This window comes from Pipistrellus kuhlii, unplaced genomic scaffold (assembly GCF_014108245.1).
Source record: "Pipistrellus kuhlii isolate mPipKuh1 unplaced genomic scaffold, mPipKuh1.p scaffold_m20_p_20, whole genome shotgun sequence".
Classification (NCBI taxonomy): domain Eukaryota; kingdom Metazoa; phylum Chordata; class Mammalia; order Chiroptera; family Vespertilionidae; genus Pipistrellus; species Pipistrellus kuhlii.
Window position 1 is genome coordinate 2,869,974 of NW_023425516.1, and position 21,369 is coordinate 2,891,342.

At 46.0% G+C, this 21,369-nt stretch overlaps 1 protein-coding gene across 1 annotated transcript in view; it reads right to left on the bottom strand.

Moving 5' to 3' along the window:
* The window catches only part of FBXW8 (F-box and WD repeat domain containing 8), a 109,504-nt gene extending 97,959 nt beyond the window's left edge, over positions 1-11,545 (bottom strand). Inside the window, exon 1 of the mRNA XM_036448888.2 lies at positions 11,140-11,545. Coding sequence (XP_036304781.1) covers positions 11,140-11,457 — 318 coding nt within the window. The 5' untranslated portion in view covers positions 11,458-11,545. The remainder of the gene's footprint in view (positions 1-11,139) is intronic.
* Positions 11,546-21,369: the final 9,824 nt, after the last annotated feature.

Below are 21,369 nucleotides of genomic sequence, written 5' to 3' on the forward strand. Positions count from 1 at the left end.
CCGCCAATTTCCAAGGGTGGGCTTAAGCATCTCTTCCTCAGGGAGCCTTGTGCACACTAAAAGTTGAGAATCAAAACCCTAAATTATAGACTGATATAAAAATCAATACTTTCTAAACCAAGCAAAAAAAAAAAACACAAAAAAAACACAGAGGGGTCAAGTTACTTTGTTAATTCAAAGTCAGTGAATACTCGATTTTCCCAAAGTCTACTGGACTTACTCCAAAAATGCTAAGAGAAATTGCAAATGGATCCCTCCCCAGGGAGGCTGATTTGTACTCCTATGTGCTAATGTAAGACTAATTCTGTAAATGGATTGGTTTTGTGTCTTACTGTCAGAAATTTAATCTGTCTTCTCTTGTTTAGTAGAAGAAGGGATAATTACTAAGAGCCAAATCAGTAAAAAGTGAAGAAGCGGACTTCAGTTTTGTTCCCAATGTATATCTCCAGGGCAGACAGAACACTAAAGCTCTCTCTAGGTGGTGTTTTAAGAAACTGAGACAAGCAACTCGAGTTCAAACAATAGATATGTAATAACATTTCTGCTAAATCTGTGACTGAAAGGAGACTGTTTTCTAAAGGAATTTATCTCAGCTTTCCACACACTGCAAAAGCCGAGTGGAGAAGACCCACACGATCTCAATCAGGAGTGGATGAGTTCCAGTTTCACCTGTGTCTCCTTTAAAGAAAAAAAAAAATCGGAGTGCCGGGGGCTGAAACAATGTCAAGATAAATAGGTATTCATTTATTTACTCCCAAATTTGTCTCAAAATCCTTGTTTTCTTACACAAAGCAGAAGCTTCTGAGCAATGACATTAAGAGAATTATTTCTTTTTTCTATACTTCTGGATGTTATCTTTGTTAATTAGCTAGTTATTAATAGTCATAGGAAGAGAGCAAAGGGAAGGCCAGACATTGTAAGCACGGTGAGCTGGGCAACTTCAGGAAGCTGCAGCTTTGCACCCACAAGGAACCACGGGCCCATTCCCTCCCGGCAAATCACTGGGGAAAGGGATCAAGGGGGAAGATGAGCACATGGGCAGTGAAGTCGGATGATGTAGGGAAGGTGCTTGCCTGTAAGTCTAACCTGGGAAAAAGACAACTGGCTGGGGGCAGAGCCACTGTAAGCGCACGAAATCCTGAAGGGTAGTTATAAGCCCAAGACAAAGAGTTCTCGCTTCTTGCCCCCTTGCCCTCCTTTGCTTGTTTGCTCTTGTGCTTCAGTTTGTTTGCTCCGTGACCCACATTCATCCGTGTGCTAGCCCACCACGTGGCCTTAAGCAGCGGCAGGTCCCATAGCCATGCAGACCCCATACGCAATGGACTACAGCTGGGAACACGAGCTAAGCTGGCCAGATGCTGGGGTGGACTGTGCTTCACATGGAGCAGAGACTCTGGGCAGTGGCCTTAATTCCAGCTTTGCTGAAGACAAGACTGAGCTCTCTCATGGTGGGACAGAGGGAGGTGGGACCTTGGGAACCTAGGGTTAAATTCCATGCAAATAATATCACTCATGTCAGGATCCTAAACTCTCCAAGCATATTCCTACCAACTGGATGGGCTACATAATTTGTGGAGACTATTGTGAAACAAAAATGTGGGTCCCCTCGTTTAAAAATGATACAAATTTCTAGCATTAAACCAAGCACAAGCTCCCTCTGAGCCTGGAGCCCCCTGTGATCATACAGGTTGCCCCGGCCCATGAAGCCAGCCGGCCCCGGCCACCAGAGAACCGTGGCACTTTCTGTTCTGTGCCTAGAATCCCCTCCCCAGGTCTCTGAATGCTTGCTCTCTCTTCTGTGAAATGTTGTAGCTATTTAAAATTACAGCTCTTCCCAAACACATACAACTATATCCCTTCTACCTGCTTAATTTTTCTCCAGACCATTTAACACCTGGCGATTATTTGTTCATTCTGTCTTCTCCTCTTTCCTAGAATACAAGTTCTGTAAGGGTACAGGTCCCCGCACCCCACCTCCGCCCCCCGTCCTGTTTACTGTTGTATTCTCAGTGCCTACAGGAGCGCCTGATACTAAGAAGCCACTTAGTGAATGTTTGTGGAATGAAACCCCAAATGCTTTAAGCAGCAGAAACGTCCAATAAAGAGATGACCTAAGTTACAAGTTGTTCTAGGATCTACAGTCTATTTCAAAATGTGCCTCAGTAGCCCTAGCTGGTTTGGCTAAATGGATAGAGCATCAGCCTGCGGACTGAAGGATCCCGATTGGATTCCAGTCAAGGGCACATGCCTGGGTTTCGGGCTCGATTTCCAGTAGAGGACATGCAGGAGGCAGCCGGTCAATGATTATCTCTCATCATTGATGTTTCTATCTCTCTCTCCCTCTCCCTTCTTCTCTGAAATCAATAAATATATATATATATAAGAGAGAGGGGGAAAATGTGCTTCAGTAGAAACTCCTGATCATTCATAGAAGAAGAAGAAAAAAGAATGCCAATTACCACAGAACCTTTTAGTTGAGGGAAAGGGAGAAGGAAAAGAACTTTGGGCTAGAAGAATCAGGAAAAAGTAAATACAGGAGAGAGAATTCAAGCTGAGCCTTAAACAAAAGGCAAATAATAGCAAAGAGGAAGGGAAGTCTTTCCAGGTAGTACAGTTCACGAGTTCACATTTGATTCCATTTGTCTTCTCATTTCACACTAGAAAGTCTCCTTGTTTCTAATTTAAAAACAGAAGTTAAGTCATCCAATTGATTTGTTGAAAACACAGAAGTAGGCTGATGATGAATTAAATATTGGCAGAGTGAGCAATAAATATCGACAGTACAATAGTATTAAACTTTTATCAGGCTAGAAAACCTAAATCATACATTGAAGAATGCTTCGAACGTCCTCAAGACCCAAAGAGCCACTTCGTAAGGCTGCTATAGGAAGCAGCAATTCTTACTTCAACTAAACAAACGTCCCTACTGCACTAAGAGTAAGACAACAAACACTGCCCTCTGGGGATTCCCAAACCCAGAGGCAGGGAGCCAGGGGTTTATCAGTGATAACTCTGAGCAAAGAGGAAGTGAAATGAACACTTCTAAAATACTAACGATAATAACAGCAACAGAATAAATGTACTGGCTGCCTACTGTACATCAGGCTTGGTGCTACGAATGTCTTAGTCATCACCTCGGACAAGAGTTATGTCCTCGCATCATCCTCACAGAGCAGAGGAAGCTCACCTGCCCAAGGCCAGACAGCCTGTCAGCAGTAGAGGCTGAATTTGAACTCATGACTGCCTGACTGTAGAGCAAAGACTGCATCTAGAGCCAGAGTTATCTGCATTCATTAATGTCATCCTTTTAGTTAAAAGAAGCAAGACTAGGCTTCTGAGGTCAGGAGGTATCCATTCTGTTTACTGCCGATTCCCCAGCACCCAGCTGATGGATACATGTACGTATGCTGGATGAACATACATTCCCATACCCTGGTACTGCTTCGAACACTTAAAGTGGGCATCTGCTACCCACTTAAAAGTGGGTATCTCTTGTATCCACTGCCCAATACCCGTTCCCTCTCCTTTTCTTTTAGGAAATCACCTCACTCTCACTCTTGGTCAACATGGTTTAGATGGGGCTGACCCCGCCCTTATATTCAGGAACAGGCAGGGAATACAAGCTTGGCCAAATTGGCTCAAGGATGGACACATGACCTGATATGGACCAATGAGAACTAAAGTTCATGATTTGCTGCATAAAACCATAACAGATGCTCTCTTTCCCCTGGTTGCTAACCTGACAAAGTAAGACTGCAGTTGCTGGTAGCCATTTTATCCAAAAGAGAGAAAAGCCAGCCTTTGAATAAAGCCAATAAAAGGAAAGTCAGACCAAGAGACGGAGATATATCCCTGGTTACATTATCTAAGCTCCCAGGGCAAGCATGCCACCTGGAATTTTCAGTTACATGAATCAATAGATTCCGGTTTCGGTTTTTAAGTCACTGTGAATTAGGTGCTTGTTGCTTTCAGGCCAGAGTCCAGATACATCACCTAAATAAAAATGGGACCAAGCAACTGGAAATCACAACCTCCACAGTGAAAGAAGCAAGCAGCACACTTATAATTAGACTCAAGTGGCTTCACTATCTTCCAGAAGCCTGAGTTCATGGAGAGAGGAAAACGGAAGACAAAAGACAGAGAAAGTGAGTGCTGCATGCATCATTTCTTTCACCAGTTTAACCATACACCAAGAAGGCAATTTAGGTGTTCCCAACTCGCCACCCAAAGCGAGATGGCTTCTAAGTGCTATTCTGAAAAGCTTCACAAGAGAAGACAAGGCTCAAGGAGAATCATTTCTAAGTTTTCATGTCAGTTGTGCTTGTCCATCAAAGATCTGTCCCTTACCACGCCTGATGAGTCTCTGAAGCAGTACTGCCCATTTACCCAGGCAAAGGCAACTCAACTCCTGGCTGCTAACGTAGCAGTTGTTCTCACTCCAGTGATAACACTTGAAGTGAAAGAGACTGCGCCCAAAATGCACAAGAATGCATCAATCTAAAAGAGTGCACCAAAGGTTGGGGATAAGGGAGGAATGGTATCAGGTTTTTATTTGCCTTTTATATCAAGCGGACTGGCCAGTGAGTTTCTGGGGAGTTCCCAAATAAAAATACATTGTCCTTCGTAGGAGTTACCTGTGAATCAAGCAAAGATTCTCGGGAAGACGCAAGGCAAAAAGATCACAGGCTCGTGACCCGAGGCAGACCTAACTAACCCACAGACAGCTTTGGTTGCACCTGCAATGTTAGTGCTTAAATATTGTAGTTATTTTTAAACTAGAGGTCTGGTGCACGGAATTCTTGCACTTGGGAGCATCCCCCAGCCTGGCCTGTGCCCTCTCGCAGTCCGGGAGTTGCCACTACGCTCACTAGCTGTGAGCCCAGTTTCTGGCTGAACAGCACTCTCCATGGGAGCACATGACTACCAGGGGGCAGCTCCTGCATCGAGCGTCTGCCTGCTGGTGGTCAGTGCATGTCATAGTGACCAGTTGTTCTGCTGTCTAGCCAAAAATGGCTCTCTGACATCCCCTGAGGAGTCCCAGATTGCGAGAGAGAACAGGCCAGGCTGAGGGACCCCACTGGTGCACAAGCGGGGCTGGGGAGGGACTGCAGGAGGGCTCCAGGGTGTGTCCGGGCTGCCTCACTCAGTTCTTATCAGCTAGACCCCAGCAGCAAGCTAACCAACCAGTTGGACTGTCTGCCCCCTGGTGGTCAGTGAACATCATAGCAAGCAATTGAGCGGCCTTAGCATATAATTAGCATAGTACGCTTTGATTGGTTGAACAGCCAATTGGATGACTGGACACTTAGCATATTAGGCTTTTACTATATAAGACTAGAAGCCCGGTGCATGAAATTCATGCACGGGTGGGAGGGGTGTCCCTCAACCCAGCCTGCACCCTCTCCAATCTGGGACCCCTCAAGGGATGTCGCTCTCACAATCCAGGACTGCTGGCTCCCAACTGCTCGCCTGCCTGCCTGCCTTCCTGATTGCCCCTAACTGTTTCTGCCTGCCAGCCTGATCACCCCCTAACTAGTCCCCTGCCAGCCTAATTGATGCCTAATTGTTCCCCTGCAGGCCTGTTTTCCCCTAATTGTCTTCCCCTGCAGGCCTGGTCCCCCACTACTGCTCTCCCCTGCAGGCTTGATCTCCCCCAACTGCCCTCCCCTGCAGGCCTGATCACCCCTAATTGCCCTCCCTTGATCGCCTCCAACTGCCTTCCCTTGCAGGCCTGGTCCCTCCCAACTGCCCTCCCCTGCTGGCGATCTTGTGGCAGCCATCTTGTGTTCACATGGAGGCAGCCATCTTGTGTGTTGGAGTGATGGTAAATTTGTATATCACTCTTTCATTAGATAGGATTGGTTATCAGCAATTAAAAATGGGAAGAGTTTGTGGTACTTTGTTGGATTAATGACCCCGACTCTGTTCATGCTCCCTAATTGCAGGCATTTGGGTTAATTCTACACTGACTCCAGGCGTGGCCACATGGCTTGCTTTGGCCAATCTGACAATAACAAACATGACCTAGGCGGGGACTTCAAAAGCACTGGGGCTTGCCGATCTTCGGCTCTCTCAGCTGTGAAAAGGCCCACCCAGGGCTAACCTGCTGAATGATGAGACACAAACACACACAGAGCCAACAGCTAGCAAAGCTGGCAGCAGATCACCTCAGACACGCGTGAGCCCCTCCATGCCCCGTCCACACTGCCCCTCTGCAACATGGTGAGCTGAACAGTGTTAGGCCAAAGTTTGGGGTATTTTTGTGCAGCAAAAACAAAGCGTCCACATTAAAGTAAACATTCCTAATTTAAAAACAAAAATCTGAAGACGGCCAACGCTGAGCCCAAATTCCTACATGGCAATGATTAGTTGACATGGGCAGTGGCTCCACCTTTACCCAAGCCATAGCATGAACTTCCCAGCTTGTCATTATTCTCTTGCCCATGTTGGGGTCAAGTGGTGTAGTCTCGGTTAGGTGTTGTTACATTTATGTCAAAGACGACATGAAATACTATGGTCCACATACTTGAGTTACTTTCATGAGTGAGAAAACCAGCACAATCACTTTGGAGAATTGTTGGTCAATATCTATTAACGCTGAACATATGCATCCTTCATGACCCAGGAATTCCACAACCAGGGTTAAATCCAAGAAAAATGAGTATACATTCCAAAAGATGTGGAAAATGTTCACAGCAGCACTATTCCTAGAGTCTCAAACTGGCTACTAATAAACTATTGTAGTTATCATCAACATTAGAATAAAATGTGGCATATCCCTAGGGACAAACCTTATACATGATGCTGTGCATGAGAACCCGAACACAGGCGCATACATGCTCATGATTCTACTTCTAGTTCAAAAACAGACAAAACTAAAAGCAGGTGTTAGGAGTTGCGTGGTGGTTACCCTTGGGGATATGCCTCGTTGTGAAGGAGCAAACACGGGGTTCTGACAAGTTGGTAATACTGTTCTGTAACCTGGGTGCTGTTTGCATGGATATATACTCTTGGAAATTCACCATGCTGTACATTTATGATCCGTCCACCTCAATAAAAGGTTTGATTTAAAAAGCAAAAACTTTAAAAAGTGGAACAAGAAGACCAAGAGGATGGCCATGCATCAAGAAAAATGATTAAGTATTTTCCCTAGTTTAGGGCTATCAGAAAGACAAACTCTACAGTACAGTATGCAATGTGATAAAAAGAACGACAGCCATTATGAAACAAATCATCACAGAAGTATGGCAGGAACCTGGGAAAGATGCAAACAAACCACCATCTGATGAATTAGGGGAAGAGGGCACAATCAGCAACACCTAGACTACTTTATTCATCTGTATTACCAGTCAGATCTCTGTGGGCTTTGAGGCTTACAACCAATAAATTATGAGTCAAAGCCTTTTCTATAAAGGTTACCATCATTTCTCAGACTTAAAATATTGGGCTTACTACCCCTTTAAAAAATCAATTACCATATCACACGATCTCACTCATTTGTGGAATATAATGCATAACAAACTGATGTACACAATTAGAACCAGAGACACGGACGCATCGAACAGACTATACAACCTATGAGGGAAGGTGGGGGGTGAGGAGGTAGGAGATCAACCAAAGGATTGTATGCATGCGTATGAGCAAAACCAATGGACCCAGACAGTAGGGGGGTGAGGGCTTGTGCTTGGCGAAAGGAGTGGCTGGGGAGAGGACAGAGGGGGGAAAAGGAGATTTGTGTAATACTTTAAACAATTAAGTAATGTTTTAAAAAATCAATTACCTTCCTCACGCTCATCTGCCAAATGGGGCTAACAATGGCCACCGGAGAGGGTTACTGGACGAGCTGAAAAAGATAATGAGGTCTCTAGACCTTTGAGACAGAACCAAGGAGACAGCATGTAGGCACCACAAGGAATTACAGGCAGTCCTCAGATTATGACGAGATCTGTTCCTATGGCGCAATGTAACTCAATTTTCACTGTAAGGCGGAACCCACCTACATAAGCACCTGCGTCCCTCACAGGGAGCACAGACACAGCAGTAATGAAGTGAAACAGTAAAAAAGAAAAATGTAAAAGATGATAATTCCTGACCTTGACCTGTGGTAAATAAATAATAAAAAACATAAAGCACATATGTACATACATCAAAATGACGGAACTTTTTTTTTAAATAAATACTGTAAATCGGAGATGGCGACGTAACCACGAAACAAGTCGAGCCCGACATAACCCGAGGACCACCTGTATTACTTTACTTAGAGCAGTGTCACTGTTGATTGCAAAATACTAAAAACAAATTTAGAGGTACCCCAAAGGCTGGCTGCTACTCACAGCTGTGCACTACACGGAGGCTCCCAGGACCTAATGTGGCGATTGGGGGGAGCAGAGATCACCCCCCGGTTCCAGGACAGCTTTCACAACTACCCTTAGCTTCGGATGTGCCCTTGCAAACTCCCAGTAGTCAAGTCCCTCCCATTTCTAGAATACTTAAGTTAGGACGCCACTATTTTTTTTTTAAATATATTTTATTGGTTTTTTAGAGAGGGAGATAGCTAGAAACGTCGATGAGAGAGAATCATCGATCAGCTGCCTCTTGCACACCCCCTACTGGGGACGTGCCTGCAACCAAGGTACATTCCCTTGACCGGAATCAAACCCGGGACCTTTCAGTCCGCAGACCGACGCTCAACCACTGAGCCAAACCGGTTTCGGCAGGACGCCACTATTTTTGGTATCAATGCCTACCCCTCACTAGTGTTAGGGCTGGAAAGCCTTCAGAATCAGGACCTCAAACCAAAGAAACTGTACAGCAGAGAGTATCTCAAAACCTGCCTGATCGTCCCAACTGGCTGATTTCTGGGCTCTTTCTCTGCTCAATGACAGGCAGCAGGTCTGGGGAGGGGTCAGAACCCAGATTTTATTTTTTTTAACCTTTATTGTTGAAAGTATTACATGTCCCTCTGTTTCCCCCCACTGATCCCTTCTAGCCCACCACTAACCCCATCCCAGGCCTTCACCCCGCTGTTGTCTGTGTGCATGGGTTATGCATATATGCATACAAGTTCTTTGGTTGATCTCTTCCCACCCCCACCTTCCCTCTGAGAATGGACAGTCTGCAGAATCCAGACTCTAATAAAGCCTAAGGCAGTGGTCGGCAAACCTCGGCTCTCGAGCCACATGCAACTCTTTAGCCCCTTGAATGTGGCTCTTCCACAAAATACCACGGCCTGGGTGAGTCTATTTTGAAGAAGTGGCGTTAGAAGAAGTTTAAGTTTAAAAAATGTGGCTCTCAAAAGAAATTTCAGTCATTGTACTGTTGATATTTGGCTCTGTTAACTAATGAGTTTGCTGACCACTGGTCTAAGGTGATTCTTTTTTTGTTGTTGTTGTTAAATATATTTTATTGATTTTGTACAGAGAGGAAGGGAGAGAGATAGCGAGTTAGAAACATCGACGAGAGTCATCGATCAGCTGTCTCTTGCACACCCCCTACTGGAGATGTGCCCGCAACCAAGGTACATGCCCTTGACCGGAATCGAACCCGGGACCCTTCAGTCCCCAAGCCGACGCTCTATCCATTGAGCCAAACCGGTTTCGGCTAAGGTGATTCTTATACCAAGTCCAGTTTGGGAAACTCCCACCTGGTGAAATGTAGAGCCCAACAGGCCTGCACCTGAATGCAATCCCTGGCATTGTCAGCTGGGTACGCCTGGCCAAAGGCAGAAAAACCTCTTTGAGTTCCCTCCATTTGAAAAGACTATGCTACCACCCAAGCTTGTGCAGCCTGAAGACACTGTCACACTCAGTGGGGAGGACTTCAGCTGCGAGGCCACGAGCTTGCCTTTGTCCCAATAATAAGGTGACCAGACCTTCTGCTTTTGGCGGGACAATCCCGATTTTTCACAATTTGTCCCGCGTCCAAAAATCGGGACTTATTTCAAACGCCATGGGACCCAGGACGAATTGTTAAAAAGCGGGACTGTCCCGCCAAAAGCAGGATGTCTGGTCACCTTACCCAATAATCCGATTTCCAGTTTATTTCTGCTCCCAAGGGCTGGTCTTGCCTCGGCCTACAAACCTATGTACTTCCGTGGCAATAACTCTGCACAGACCCGGACTGACCTGAGCACCTCATCGGGGGCTAAGCCTTTTTCCCATGGCACTGGTTTTCTTTCTGTATCTGTCAGACTTCAGGGACGACCCGTTTCCTACAGAAGCAGGAGTGATGCCGGCATGCATTTCCATGTGTCAGAACTGTCACATGAAATGAGAAGGTCAATAACATACACCAAAAAAGGTTCTTTCTAGCCTTAGAGATAAAGCAGAGCACAGGACCCAGACACCTGGTAAAAACTCACGGCTATTAATAGTATTTGAATATAATTGCATAACATGTTAACCATTAAGCCATCATTCACCAAATCAACTTGCCAATAACAGAACCCTTATTTTAAAGACCCATTAAAACTTGCTGCCTTGCTCTCTTAACCATGAATATGTTCAGGTGATCCTGTTTATCCCCACTCGGTAAAGGAGGCTTTTTGGGGAGAGAAGAGGGTTTTTTGGGGAGCGAAGGGGACGTAAGGCTCCCCATCTTCCTCCAGTTTCACAGAGAGACCCATGCCCAACAAAATGATAAAGCCTCCATACTATAATAATGATAGTCCCCGAAGGATTATTCCTTTTTCATTATTGTCGAAGTAATACATATGCAGTTGAAGCTTGAATAGTGCAAACAGCATTCAGAGACCAGTCAAAATCACTTCCTACCCATGTCCTAGTCCTCTTCCCTAAAGGTGACCTTGTTAAAAGTTTAGGGATCCCTCTAAAGCAAGATGCCTCGGTCTTAGCTTCACGGACATTTGGGGCCAGATAACTGGGGCGGGAGGGCTGCTCTGTGCGTTAAGATGTTCCTGAGCATCCCTGGCCTCTGCCCGCAGCAACGCCCCTCCACACTCCCGTTTAGTCGCCCCAGTTGGGAACCACTGCTTCGGGAGAACCTCTGTGCACGCACAGGGGCGAGTGGAACCTCACTCGTTTTTCTCCCCACACTGGCGACACACAGTTCCTTTCCCTGGGAGGTTGTACCGGGGGGTGGGGCCGGGGCTGGCCTCGGCCGGAGGCGACGGCCACTCACCAGGTCTCGGATGAGCTGGTCCACCAGCTGCTCCGCGCCCCCGGCCCCGTCACGGGCTGGCGGGGAGCGGGAGCGGCTCGCCGCGTCCTGCCTCTCGGCCCCGGCCGCCCGCGCCGCCGGGGGCCGGCTCGCGCCCTCCAGCAGGCCCTGCGCCAGCGCCAGGTACCCCGAGGCCTGCTCGCCGCGCCCGGGAGCCACCTCGGGCCGCCGCGCCCGCCGCTCCGCAGCCTCGGGCCGCCGCCGCTTCCGCTGCGCCTGGGCCTGCGCCAGCTCCTCCTGCCAGCGCCTGCGGAACTCGTCCAGGCTGTGGTGGTCCATGGCCCCCGCCGCCGGCCCTCCGCGTCGCCCTCCGCCGTGCCGGGTGCCACGGGACGGTCCCTCCGCCGGAAGTGTCCGCCGCGGCCGGAAACCGCAGCCGGCTGCACGCGGGTTCCGGGCAGGCGGCCCCGCCCCCGCTGTTGTCACCTGCAATGGGCTGGAGGCGCCCCGGGCCAAGGTCAGTGCCATGAACCTGATGCTCCTCGGCTTTCCCGCTTGTGGCTTTCGCCAGACGCAGACTTTGCGTCGAGCACTGTTTCTTCATTCAGACATCCATTGAGCAACTATTATAGGCCAGGCGCTCAGAATACAGCATTTAAATCTCCTCCAACCCTTACCCCGCGCCCCCACCCCCCAAAAAAATCCTTCCCATCTTGGGGTTTGCCTTCAGGGGGTGGGAATCACGTTTAATTCATCCAACTAGTGAATATGAATGCTTGAGTTAGTAGTAAGTGGTACAAAAATAAATAAATAAATAAATAAATAAATAAATAAATAAATAAATACAAGGTAATAAAATAAGGTCAGGCGAGTGGATGGAGGGATTAACTTTAAGAAGGATGTCAGTCATCACAGGACCTTCTCAGCTCTCTCTCTTCAAATCTCCCTCGGCCTCCATCCTGTAAGGCCGCTTGTGACATTGGGCCCATCTGGATAATCCAAGATACTTGCAACATGCCATGATCCTTCATTCAGTCACACTTGCAAAAGCCTTTTGATCATTTAAGGTAACATCCACAGGTTCCAGCGATTAAGACCTGGCTATCTTTTAGGCCAGTGTTTCCCAAACTTCTCTCATGATGAGAATCACCTGGTGGAGTTGTTAAAATACAGATTCCTGAATCCCAACTAAGAAGTGCTAAACTAGAATTTTTGGGGACATATAGGTAAAATTGTATACTTAACTAGTACTCTAAGCTTTTTTCAGTGCAGTGAGCACGGACCCAAATGCCTACAGGGGACTCCAGGAGGCAAAAATGAGGCAAGTGGGCCAGGTGTGGATTGTGGTTCCTGGCTGCCCATTTGGAGTGGGAAACCAACACTCAGCTCCACCCAAGTCTTGGATCTTAGTCCAGATTTTCCAAAATTCAGTATCTTTATTTTTATTGTTAGCAACAATTTCCACTTTTTAAAAGAAAAGCGTTTTTATTTAAAGCATGAGTTGTGCCCTGGCCAGTGTGTTTAGTGGTTAAAGCACCAACCTACTCACCAAGTGGTCACAGGTTCTATTCCCCGCCAAGGGCAATGCCTGGGCTGCGGGTGATCCTGAACCCCGGCCATGATGGGGTGCATGGGAGAGGCAACCAATTCATGTATCTCTCTTGACATTTATAACCTCCCCCCCCCCCATCCCCACACTAAAAAAAAAAAAATGAAAAAAATACTCAGGTGAGGATTAACAACAACAAAAAAGCCAAAGTTTAGTTCAATATCCTTCAAACCCAACAGGAGTCCTTTCCTGAACAATCCATGATTTAGGACAAAACTCTCTTCAATTTACATTAGGAAACCCCTTTAGTTCTTGTAAGCAGAACTGGACAATCACACTTCATTGGGGATCACGAAAGTGTGGCAAACACCAGGGCAGGAGAATGATGGGAGTTAAATCATTTTTAATCACGTTTAATGATTTGAGGCAGTGGTTGGCAAACTCATTAAGTCAACAGAGCCAAATATCAACAGTACAACGATTGAGATTTCTTTTGAGAGCCAAATTTTTTAAACTTAAACTATATAGGTAGGTACATTGTTATTAACTTAATTAGGGTACTACTAAGCTGGCCTTTGCTAAAAACTCAAGGGGCCAAAGAGCCGCATGTGGCTCACGAGCCGCAGTTTGCCGACCACTGATTCGAGGCACTGCCATCCTGTTTATTCAACGGGGCTGAGCCATTTGACCTGCCCACCAGTTGTGTGTGAGGTTTCAGTGTGTGTTTTACACCTTCCGGTTCAAACCTCTCTGCGGTCTTTTAAAAAATATATATTTTATTGATTTTTTACAGAGAGGAAGGGAGAGAGATAGAGAGCTAGAAATGCCGATGAGAGAGAAACATCGACCAGCTGCCTCCTGCACACCCCCCACTGGGGATGCACCCGCAACCAATGTGCTTGCCCTTGACCGGAATTGAACCCGGGACCCCTCAGTCCGCAGACCGACGCTCTACCACTGAGCCAAACCGGTTTTGGCCTCTCTGCGGTCTTAAGAAGCTAAGACCTTTTCCTTCTCAGGGCCTTTGCACACACTTCCCTCTTCCTAGAACACTTTCCCCGAACGATTTCTCAATGCTGCTGCCCCCTTCACCCCTCAGCTCTCAGCTGAAATGGAACCTCTACAGACAAGCCAAGTTCATCCTGTGTTCTCAGCCCTTAGAACAAAGCCTGGTGCTGTGCTCAGTAATTGTCGGTTACATGAATGAATGAACAACTTAATCCCCAAATGATGGAGCTAAGATCTGGCAGAGGCACTTCTGAGTTTGTGTCCACACGTAATAGATGCTCAATAAATATCTGTTGCTGCTGAGGCTGCCAGTAATAAAGAGAGCCAGAACTGCATGGGATGCCAAAACCAGTTTGGCTCGGTGGATAGAGTGTCGGCTTGGGGACTCAAAGGTCCCGGGTTCGATTCCAGTGAAGGGCATGTACCTTGGTTGTGGGCATATCCCCAGTGGGCAGTGTGCAAGAGGCAGCTGATCGATGACTCTCTCTCATCATCGATGTTTCTAACTATCTCTCTCCCTTCCTCTCTGTACAAAATCAATAAAATATATATATTTTTAAAAAAGAACTGCATGGGAGCATGCGTGTGCTCGTGTGTGTGCGCGTGCACATGCACACACACACATGAGTAGCAGAGAGAAAGATAAATCCACTCCTTTAAGAAAAAAAGTGAGGCATGTTATTGTAGGTCTCATAAATCAACACAAGTGCCCACACAGAAGATAGAGAGAGTTGCTTGGTCTTTTCCACTTTGCAATCTGCAAAGTGTCTCCTCTTCTTTCTGTTTCAATAGAAAAATCACTCTGAGCACTTTGGTGCACGGAGCACTTTGGAACCCTAATTACAGGTGACACACAAATGGAAAGAAAAATAGGAAATCAAACGTTGGAGCCAATACGTTGCCATTTATGTGGGCACTTAATAGCAGCAAAGTGCCCTAAGCCACGCCGAATTATCTCAAGCACTTTGCAGACCGACATCACAGGGGCCGCCGTGAGGATGAAGTCAGGGATGCCTGTCACATGCCAAGCTCTTTGGAGATGTGTCAATGTTGTGAATCTCAATGTCCATTTTCACGAGATGTCTTCAAGGTCAATGCCATGTAAGCCTGAAGCCTGTCTCTAGCCCACCTCTATAGCTGATCTCTCAATGCTTGCCACCCTCATGTCTAAGCTTTAATCATCTCCACCTCTTATAGCTTTCCACCTCAGCATGCTCTCTCCTCCTTGAATCTATCATTCCTTCTACCTGTACCTGTGTAACTCCTGCTTGGTTTTTTTAGAGGTCACCTCCTCCAGGAAGCCTTCCCTGCTTTCCTCCTTTTCCAGACTAGATAAAGATTCTTAAGTTGACTTCTGGTTCCCCAGGTAAGGAGCTTGGAAGTCTCCACTCCGTCCTAACAAGTGAAGAGCTGAACAGATTGAAAAAAATCAACAACTCTTCTGGAATCTGTAAGATAGTTGAGGAAACTGGGCAAACCACTGCTGCCAAGATTGGAGGAACAGAAAGGGGAATAGGGACAGTCGCTGGGACCAGCATCCATTGTTATCAATTGTTCAAAAATAATAGTAACAATGTATTCAATTGTGTGTGCTTATGTATATTAGTATACCTTACGTGCGTGTGTGTGTGTGTGTGTGTGTGTGTGTGTGTGTGTTGGGAGAGAGGAACTAGGATTATTTTATTATTATAAGGTACTCACACTACTCTACCAGTGAAGTTGTATACTGTTATTTGAAAGTGGACTTGGGTTAGTTGTAAATGTATATTGCAAACTCTAAGGCAACCACTAAAAAGGTTTAAAAAGAAGAATAACTGATATATTAAAAAAGGAGATAAAATGGAAACATAAAATAATCTATTATATTAGGACCACAAAAGGCAGAAAAAGAGTGGCAGACAAGAAATAGGGAACAAAGAACAAGGGCAACAAATAGAAAATAGTAACACGTACCATAGATATTGATCTAACTTTATCAATAATCACTTTCAACATCAATGGTCAAATGCACCAAATTAAAAGACAGAGATTGTCAGAGTGGATCCAAAAATAAGACCCAAATATATATTGTCCACTTTAAATATAAACACACATATAGATTAAAAGTAAATGAAGAAAAAAAAAATATATATATATACCTCACTAACACACTGGCCAAGGCAAGATTATGTTTTAAAAACATCTCTCTATGAATCTAATTCATGCCCTGCAATTCCTTATAGTATCCAGTAATTTTCAACCATTGTGCTGCAAGAATTTTTAAAATATGCAACACTGACCTCTTTTCCCTTAAATTGTCAAGTTAAAAAATGACAACAGCCAACATAACAAAAGCTATCTTATGTAAGTGCTTTGTCTTGAACCATTCATATATGTCATACAATAAAGTTGCATCTTATTGGTTACATTGCATAATAAGGTTACGTCTGATTGGTTAATTCTTTTTTTTTTTTTTAATCCTCACTCAAAGATTTTTTTCGGGGGGGGGGGAGAGAGAGAGAGAGAGAGAGAGAGAGAGAGAGAGAGAGAGAGAGAGAAACATCAACCAGTTGTCTCCCATATGTACCAGACCAGGATCGAACCTGAAACCTTTTAGGTGCATGAGATGACACTCCAACCAACTGAACCACCTGGCCAGGGCTAATTGGTTAATGCTTGGCAGAAGAAATTCTTATATATATAAGTACTGATTTTTTTATTTTTTTAATAATATATTTTATTGATTTTTTACAGAGAGGAAGGGAGAGGGATAGTTAGAAACATCGATGAGAGAAACATCGATCAGCTGCCTCTTGCACACCCCCTACCGGGGATGTGCCCACAACCAAGGTACATGCCCTTGATGGGAATCGAACCCGGGACCCTTCAGTCCACAGGCTGACGCTCTATCCATTGAGCCAAACTGGTTTTGGCAGGCACCTGATTTTTTAAAAAGTCACTTTGGAGCAAAAAGGGCAGGTAATGGTTATCTTTTTGTAAATGCATGAAAATTATACCTTTTTATCAGATTGGTAAAAAATATTTTTAATGTGCCATGAGATGGAAAAGGTTGAAAATCGCTGCAGTGTTCCATAGTACAAATATTCCGCATTCTATTTATGCACTCTGCTCTTGAGTGGTATTTTTGTTGCTTCCTACTTGGGGTCATTTCAAACAAGGCCACAATGGACATCTCTGAGCACCACTGGGAGACCAGGAGGCTTTCTCCAGGGCATCAGATACCTCATTTGCTCCTTCGCCCTCCACAAGAAAATCCTGACTTTGTTTGCATCCTTTGTGCCCAGTCTCAAGAAATAAATCATAATTCGTCTATGGCAGGGATTGGCAAAATGTCCCTATCAAGGGCAAGATAGCAAATATTTTAGGCTTTCAGCCATACAGTTTCTGTCACAAGTGCTCAGTTCCGCTGTTACAGTGTAAAAGCAAACACAGAGGATACATAAAATGAATGGGTGTGCTTGTGTTCCAATAAAACTTTATTTACAAAAACAGGCGGATTCACCCAAGAAGATATACAGATAACGAATAAGCACATGTGAAGACCGTCAACATCACTAGCTGTTAGGGAAAAGCAAAGTAAACCGTGAGAATGGCTAAAATAAAAAATAGTGACAACACCAGGGAATGCTGGAGAAGATTCCGGGAAACGGAGACCACTCACCCATTGCTGGTGGCAAGGTGACACGAATGCTATCGCCACCCTGGAAGACAGTGCGGCAGATTCTTAGAAAACTAGCCATGCAGCTATCCTATGACCTGCAATGGCTCTGCTGGGCGTTTATTCCTTTAGAGGGCCAGAGAAGAATATTTTTAGGCTTTGCAGGCCGTACCAGTTCCCGTAGCAATCTACTCTGTTGTTGTAGCACAAAGGCAGCCAGAGATCATGCGTTAACGAGCGAGCATGGCGTAGTTCCAATAAAATGATGACAAAAAACAGGCCAAGGACCTCGTGGGTCCGTGCACCACAGTTTCTCAGCACCTGCTCTGCCCCTGTTGTCCAGCGGGTAATCCAAGTCCCTCTGATTTCAATCTCTCCCAGTTGGATTTTCTGTTATTCCTACCCCACGCATACGAACTGACCTGTGGAGGGAGGTCTTCTCACCCTCCGCACTGTTGACATTGTGGGCCCAGTGACTCTCTGTGGTCTGTGTATGGTAGGATGGCAAGCAGCATCCCTGCCTCCTACCAATCAGAGGCTAACAGTACCCTTCAGCTTTGACAGCCAATAATGTCTCCAGACAGGGCCACATGTCTCCTGGGGGCAGAACTGTCCCTCATTCAGAACCACTGATAGAGTCAACAGCTGGAACTGGGATCACCTAATCAGAGGGCCATGTGCGTGTTCCAGGCCTGCCAAATGGTCCTTCGGAGTTTATCCTCATTTACCCCCTAGTCCGTCAGTAGGATTTCAAGCCACTGGCTCCCTGGCTTATACTAAGCTCATTGCCATTAATAAGGCAATGATTGCCCGAGAAAAGGATGGTATGACTGAATTTTCACAGCGCAAGTGCAGATTTGAGCAATCCCATTACAGTGATTCCGGTAATCAAGGCATTAGGTTTTTGGGGTTTTTCCCCCCCAGACCCTAACAGCCAAACCTAGTCCTGCAAGGAGGAGCCTACCCCCAAGAGCCAACCCCAGACCTGAAAAGCTCGCCCAGCCCCAAAGAGGCCAATGGAGACCCAAACTGCAGAACCCAGTCACTCAGGGGGGACCCCAGACCCAAACAGCGATAGCCAGCCCGGAAGGGGGCGGCCCAGGGGGCGCGCCCGACTGCTGTGGCCACGGCGGCCGCAGGCTCCTGTGTGGCCGGGCGAGGCGAGGCCCACATACAGCAGCTCAGTGAGGCCTTTGCAGCTCTAGAAAAATTGAAACTCTTGTGTGAAGAAGAAAAAAAAAAATGTTCAAATCCATCAAATCTACTAGAACTTTGAACACAGGCTCTTTTGGAAAGGTGACCCGATGTCCCGCTTATAGCGGGACAGTCCCGATTTTTAACAATTTGTCCCTTGTCCCGCGGCATTTTAAAAAAAGTCCAAAAGAGCCAAAACCGGTTTGGCTCAGTGGGTAGAGCATCGGCCTGTGGACTGAAAGGTCCCAGGTTCGATTCCAGTCAAGGTCATGTACTCTGGTTGCAGGCACATCCCCAGTGGCGGGTGTGCAGGAGGCAGCTGATCAATGTTTCTCTCTCAATGATGTTTCTCTAACTCTCTGTCCCTCTCCCTTCGTCTCTGTAAAAAATCAATAATATATATATATTAGGGTTAGGGGTTAGGGTTAGGGTTAGGATTATATATATATATATTTAAGTCCAAAGATTTAAAAGATTCTTTCAAAAAATAGGGACTTTTTTAAAATGCCGCGGGACAAATTGTTAAAAAGCGGGACGTCTGGTCACCTTATTAATTTTGGACATGACATATTTTGAGGAGAACAAGTTAGTAGATAAAGATTTCCCTGAAAACTCTCCACAGAAAGTAAGAGTTGATCACTTTTCTTTCCAAAGGGAGTAGGCCAGCCCAGAATGCTGATGCCCAGAACAGAGGGCCAAGCCGAGCCCCAAAGAGGCGAGTCCAGACCCGAACAGCTGAAGCCAGTCCCAAAAGGGGGAACCTCTCTCTCAAGCCCAGCCTCGCCCCTAAGCAGCCCCCTCCTCCAGCGGCCGGGGGCCAGCCTCACCTTGTCCCGGTGACTTCCACAGGCACCGCCCCCTGGACAGTCAGCAGCCCTTTCCTCCTCGGGCTCCGAGGCCGTGCTCACTGAGGGTCCTCTCCTCTGAGGCAGTCTGTGGGGACCGGGCTTCCCCCAGCCAAGGCCTAAGAGCCCAATCTAGTGCCAAAGAACTGATGCCAGTCCCAAACCAGAGCCTAACCCCCAAGACCCCAAACCAGTCCTGAACAGCCAAAGCCAGTTCCGAAGGGCAGAGCTGAAGTCATGCTGGAACAAGACCTTAGGTTTTATTTCAGTGAGGTTTACCCTTTACAGGTAAAGTGTTCATGAGACGATAATTACGGGATGGTAGTGTGTGTGTGTGTTTTCCTCCCCTGCTGTGGACATTGTTGTAAGTAAATTTTCTCTTTACTTACAACAAAAATATCCTTACGGGAGAGGTATCAAGTGAATAATTAGGAGACCCCTGAAGAAGGGGTACCCCATCTTTTCAGGTACCAGAGGGTGGAACAGGATAAAGGTGAGAGATGAGAGCTGTCCTGCTCTGTGTCTACTGAATGGAGGGGACTTTCCTGGGAATAACCGTGATGTCGTTGAATATTGAACTCGCTGAAATCTGAATCCCCTTGTTTTCCCAGTGGGTTTGGGTCAAGGTCCCTGTTCTGTTTCTTAAGTGGAAGCTTAATAATCCTGATAGATCAACAAGGACCATAATTAACATTTATTGAGCGCCAAGCACTTTGCTAAACACTTGCTACATCCTCTCTTTTAACCCTTACAGCAACCCAATGAAATAGGCTGTGCTATGATTACTGTCCCCACTTTACAGATGGGAACATGGAGGCTAAGAAAGGTGAAAAATATGCCCTACATACCTGGCTAGTGCATGGTGGGGCTGGGGTTTGAGCGCAGGTCTCTCAGGCTCAGAGTGTCAAACCACTCTGCTATACCTCTGCTTGATTCAAGAACTCTGTTCACCAAGCCGACTCCTGGCATCAAATCTGGCCCTGGCATCAATACATGGCTTCAGGAAACACAGCTGCTCAGAGGAGGCAACAGCTGTTCATTCATTTACCACTTCACCAAGCCACATGAATTAAATCACCATAAGGTAAGGCTCACTCAATCTCAAACACTAGGACAGGTAATTATTGTTTTAATTAAAGAAAATAAATTCCGCCCTTCCCCCCACCCCCATTCCCGCTTCCTGGTCAAAACACTTGAGTACTGATTTCTGTAGGAGGTAAGGGAATAAGTTGAGACATTTTTTTAAAATATGTTTTATTGATTTTTTATTTATTTATTTATTTATTTATTTTTTACAGAGAGGAAGGGAGAGGGATAGAGAGCTAGAAACATAGGTGAGAGAGAAACATTGACCAGCTGCTTCTTGCACACCCCCTACCGGGGATGTGCCTGCAACCAAGGTACATGCTCTTGATGGTAATCGAACCTGGGACCCTTCAGTCTGCAGGTCGACGCTCTATTCACTGAGCCAAACCAGCTAAGGCTCTCCCTCTTCTTATAAGGACACTAGTCATGTAGTATAGGGCCCCACTCTAATGACCTCATTTGACTTAATTAGCTCTTTAAAGACCTTGTCTCCATTCATAGGTGCTGGGCTTAGGAATTCCACAGAGGAATGGGGGAGGGGGACACAGTCTAACCCATAACAGCCTCCCTCCCTCCCTCTTCCCAAGTCCCCAATGGTGACATAATCCTAAAGAGCAATAGATTATGTAAATGCTCTGCCTCAGTTTACTCATCCATAATGTAGGACTAATAATAGTACCTGTCCTAGTACTCAGGGTTGTTAGAAGGGTTAAGTGCGTTCATGTGTCTAAGGTGCTTAGAACAGTGCCTGGCACAGCGTAAGCTCTAGGTAAGTGTTTATTAAATGAAGCATTGGAATATAAAACACATTTTTTTTTTTATAAAACACATTTTTTTCTAACGTGTTAGGAGACCATTATGTTGTTATTTCCTTCCAACCCCTCCCTGTAAGAATTTGCTTTTTCTGGACA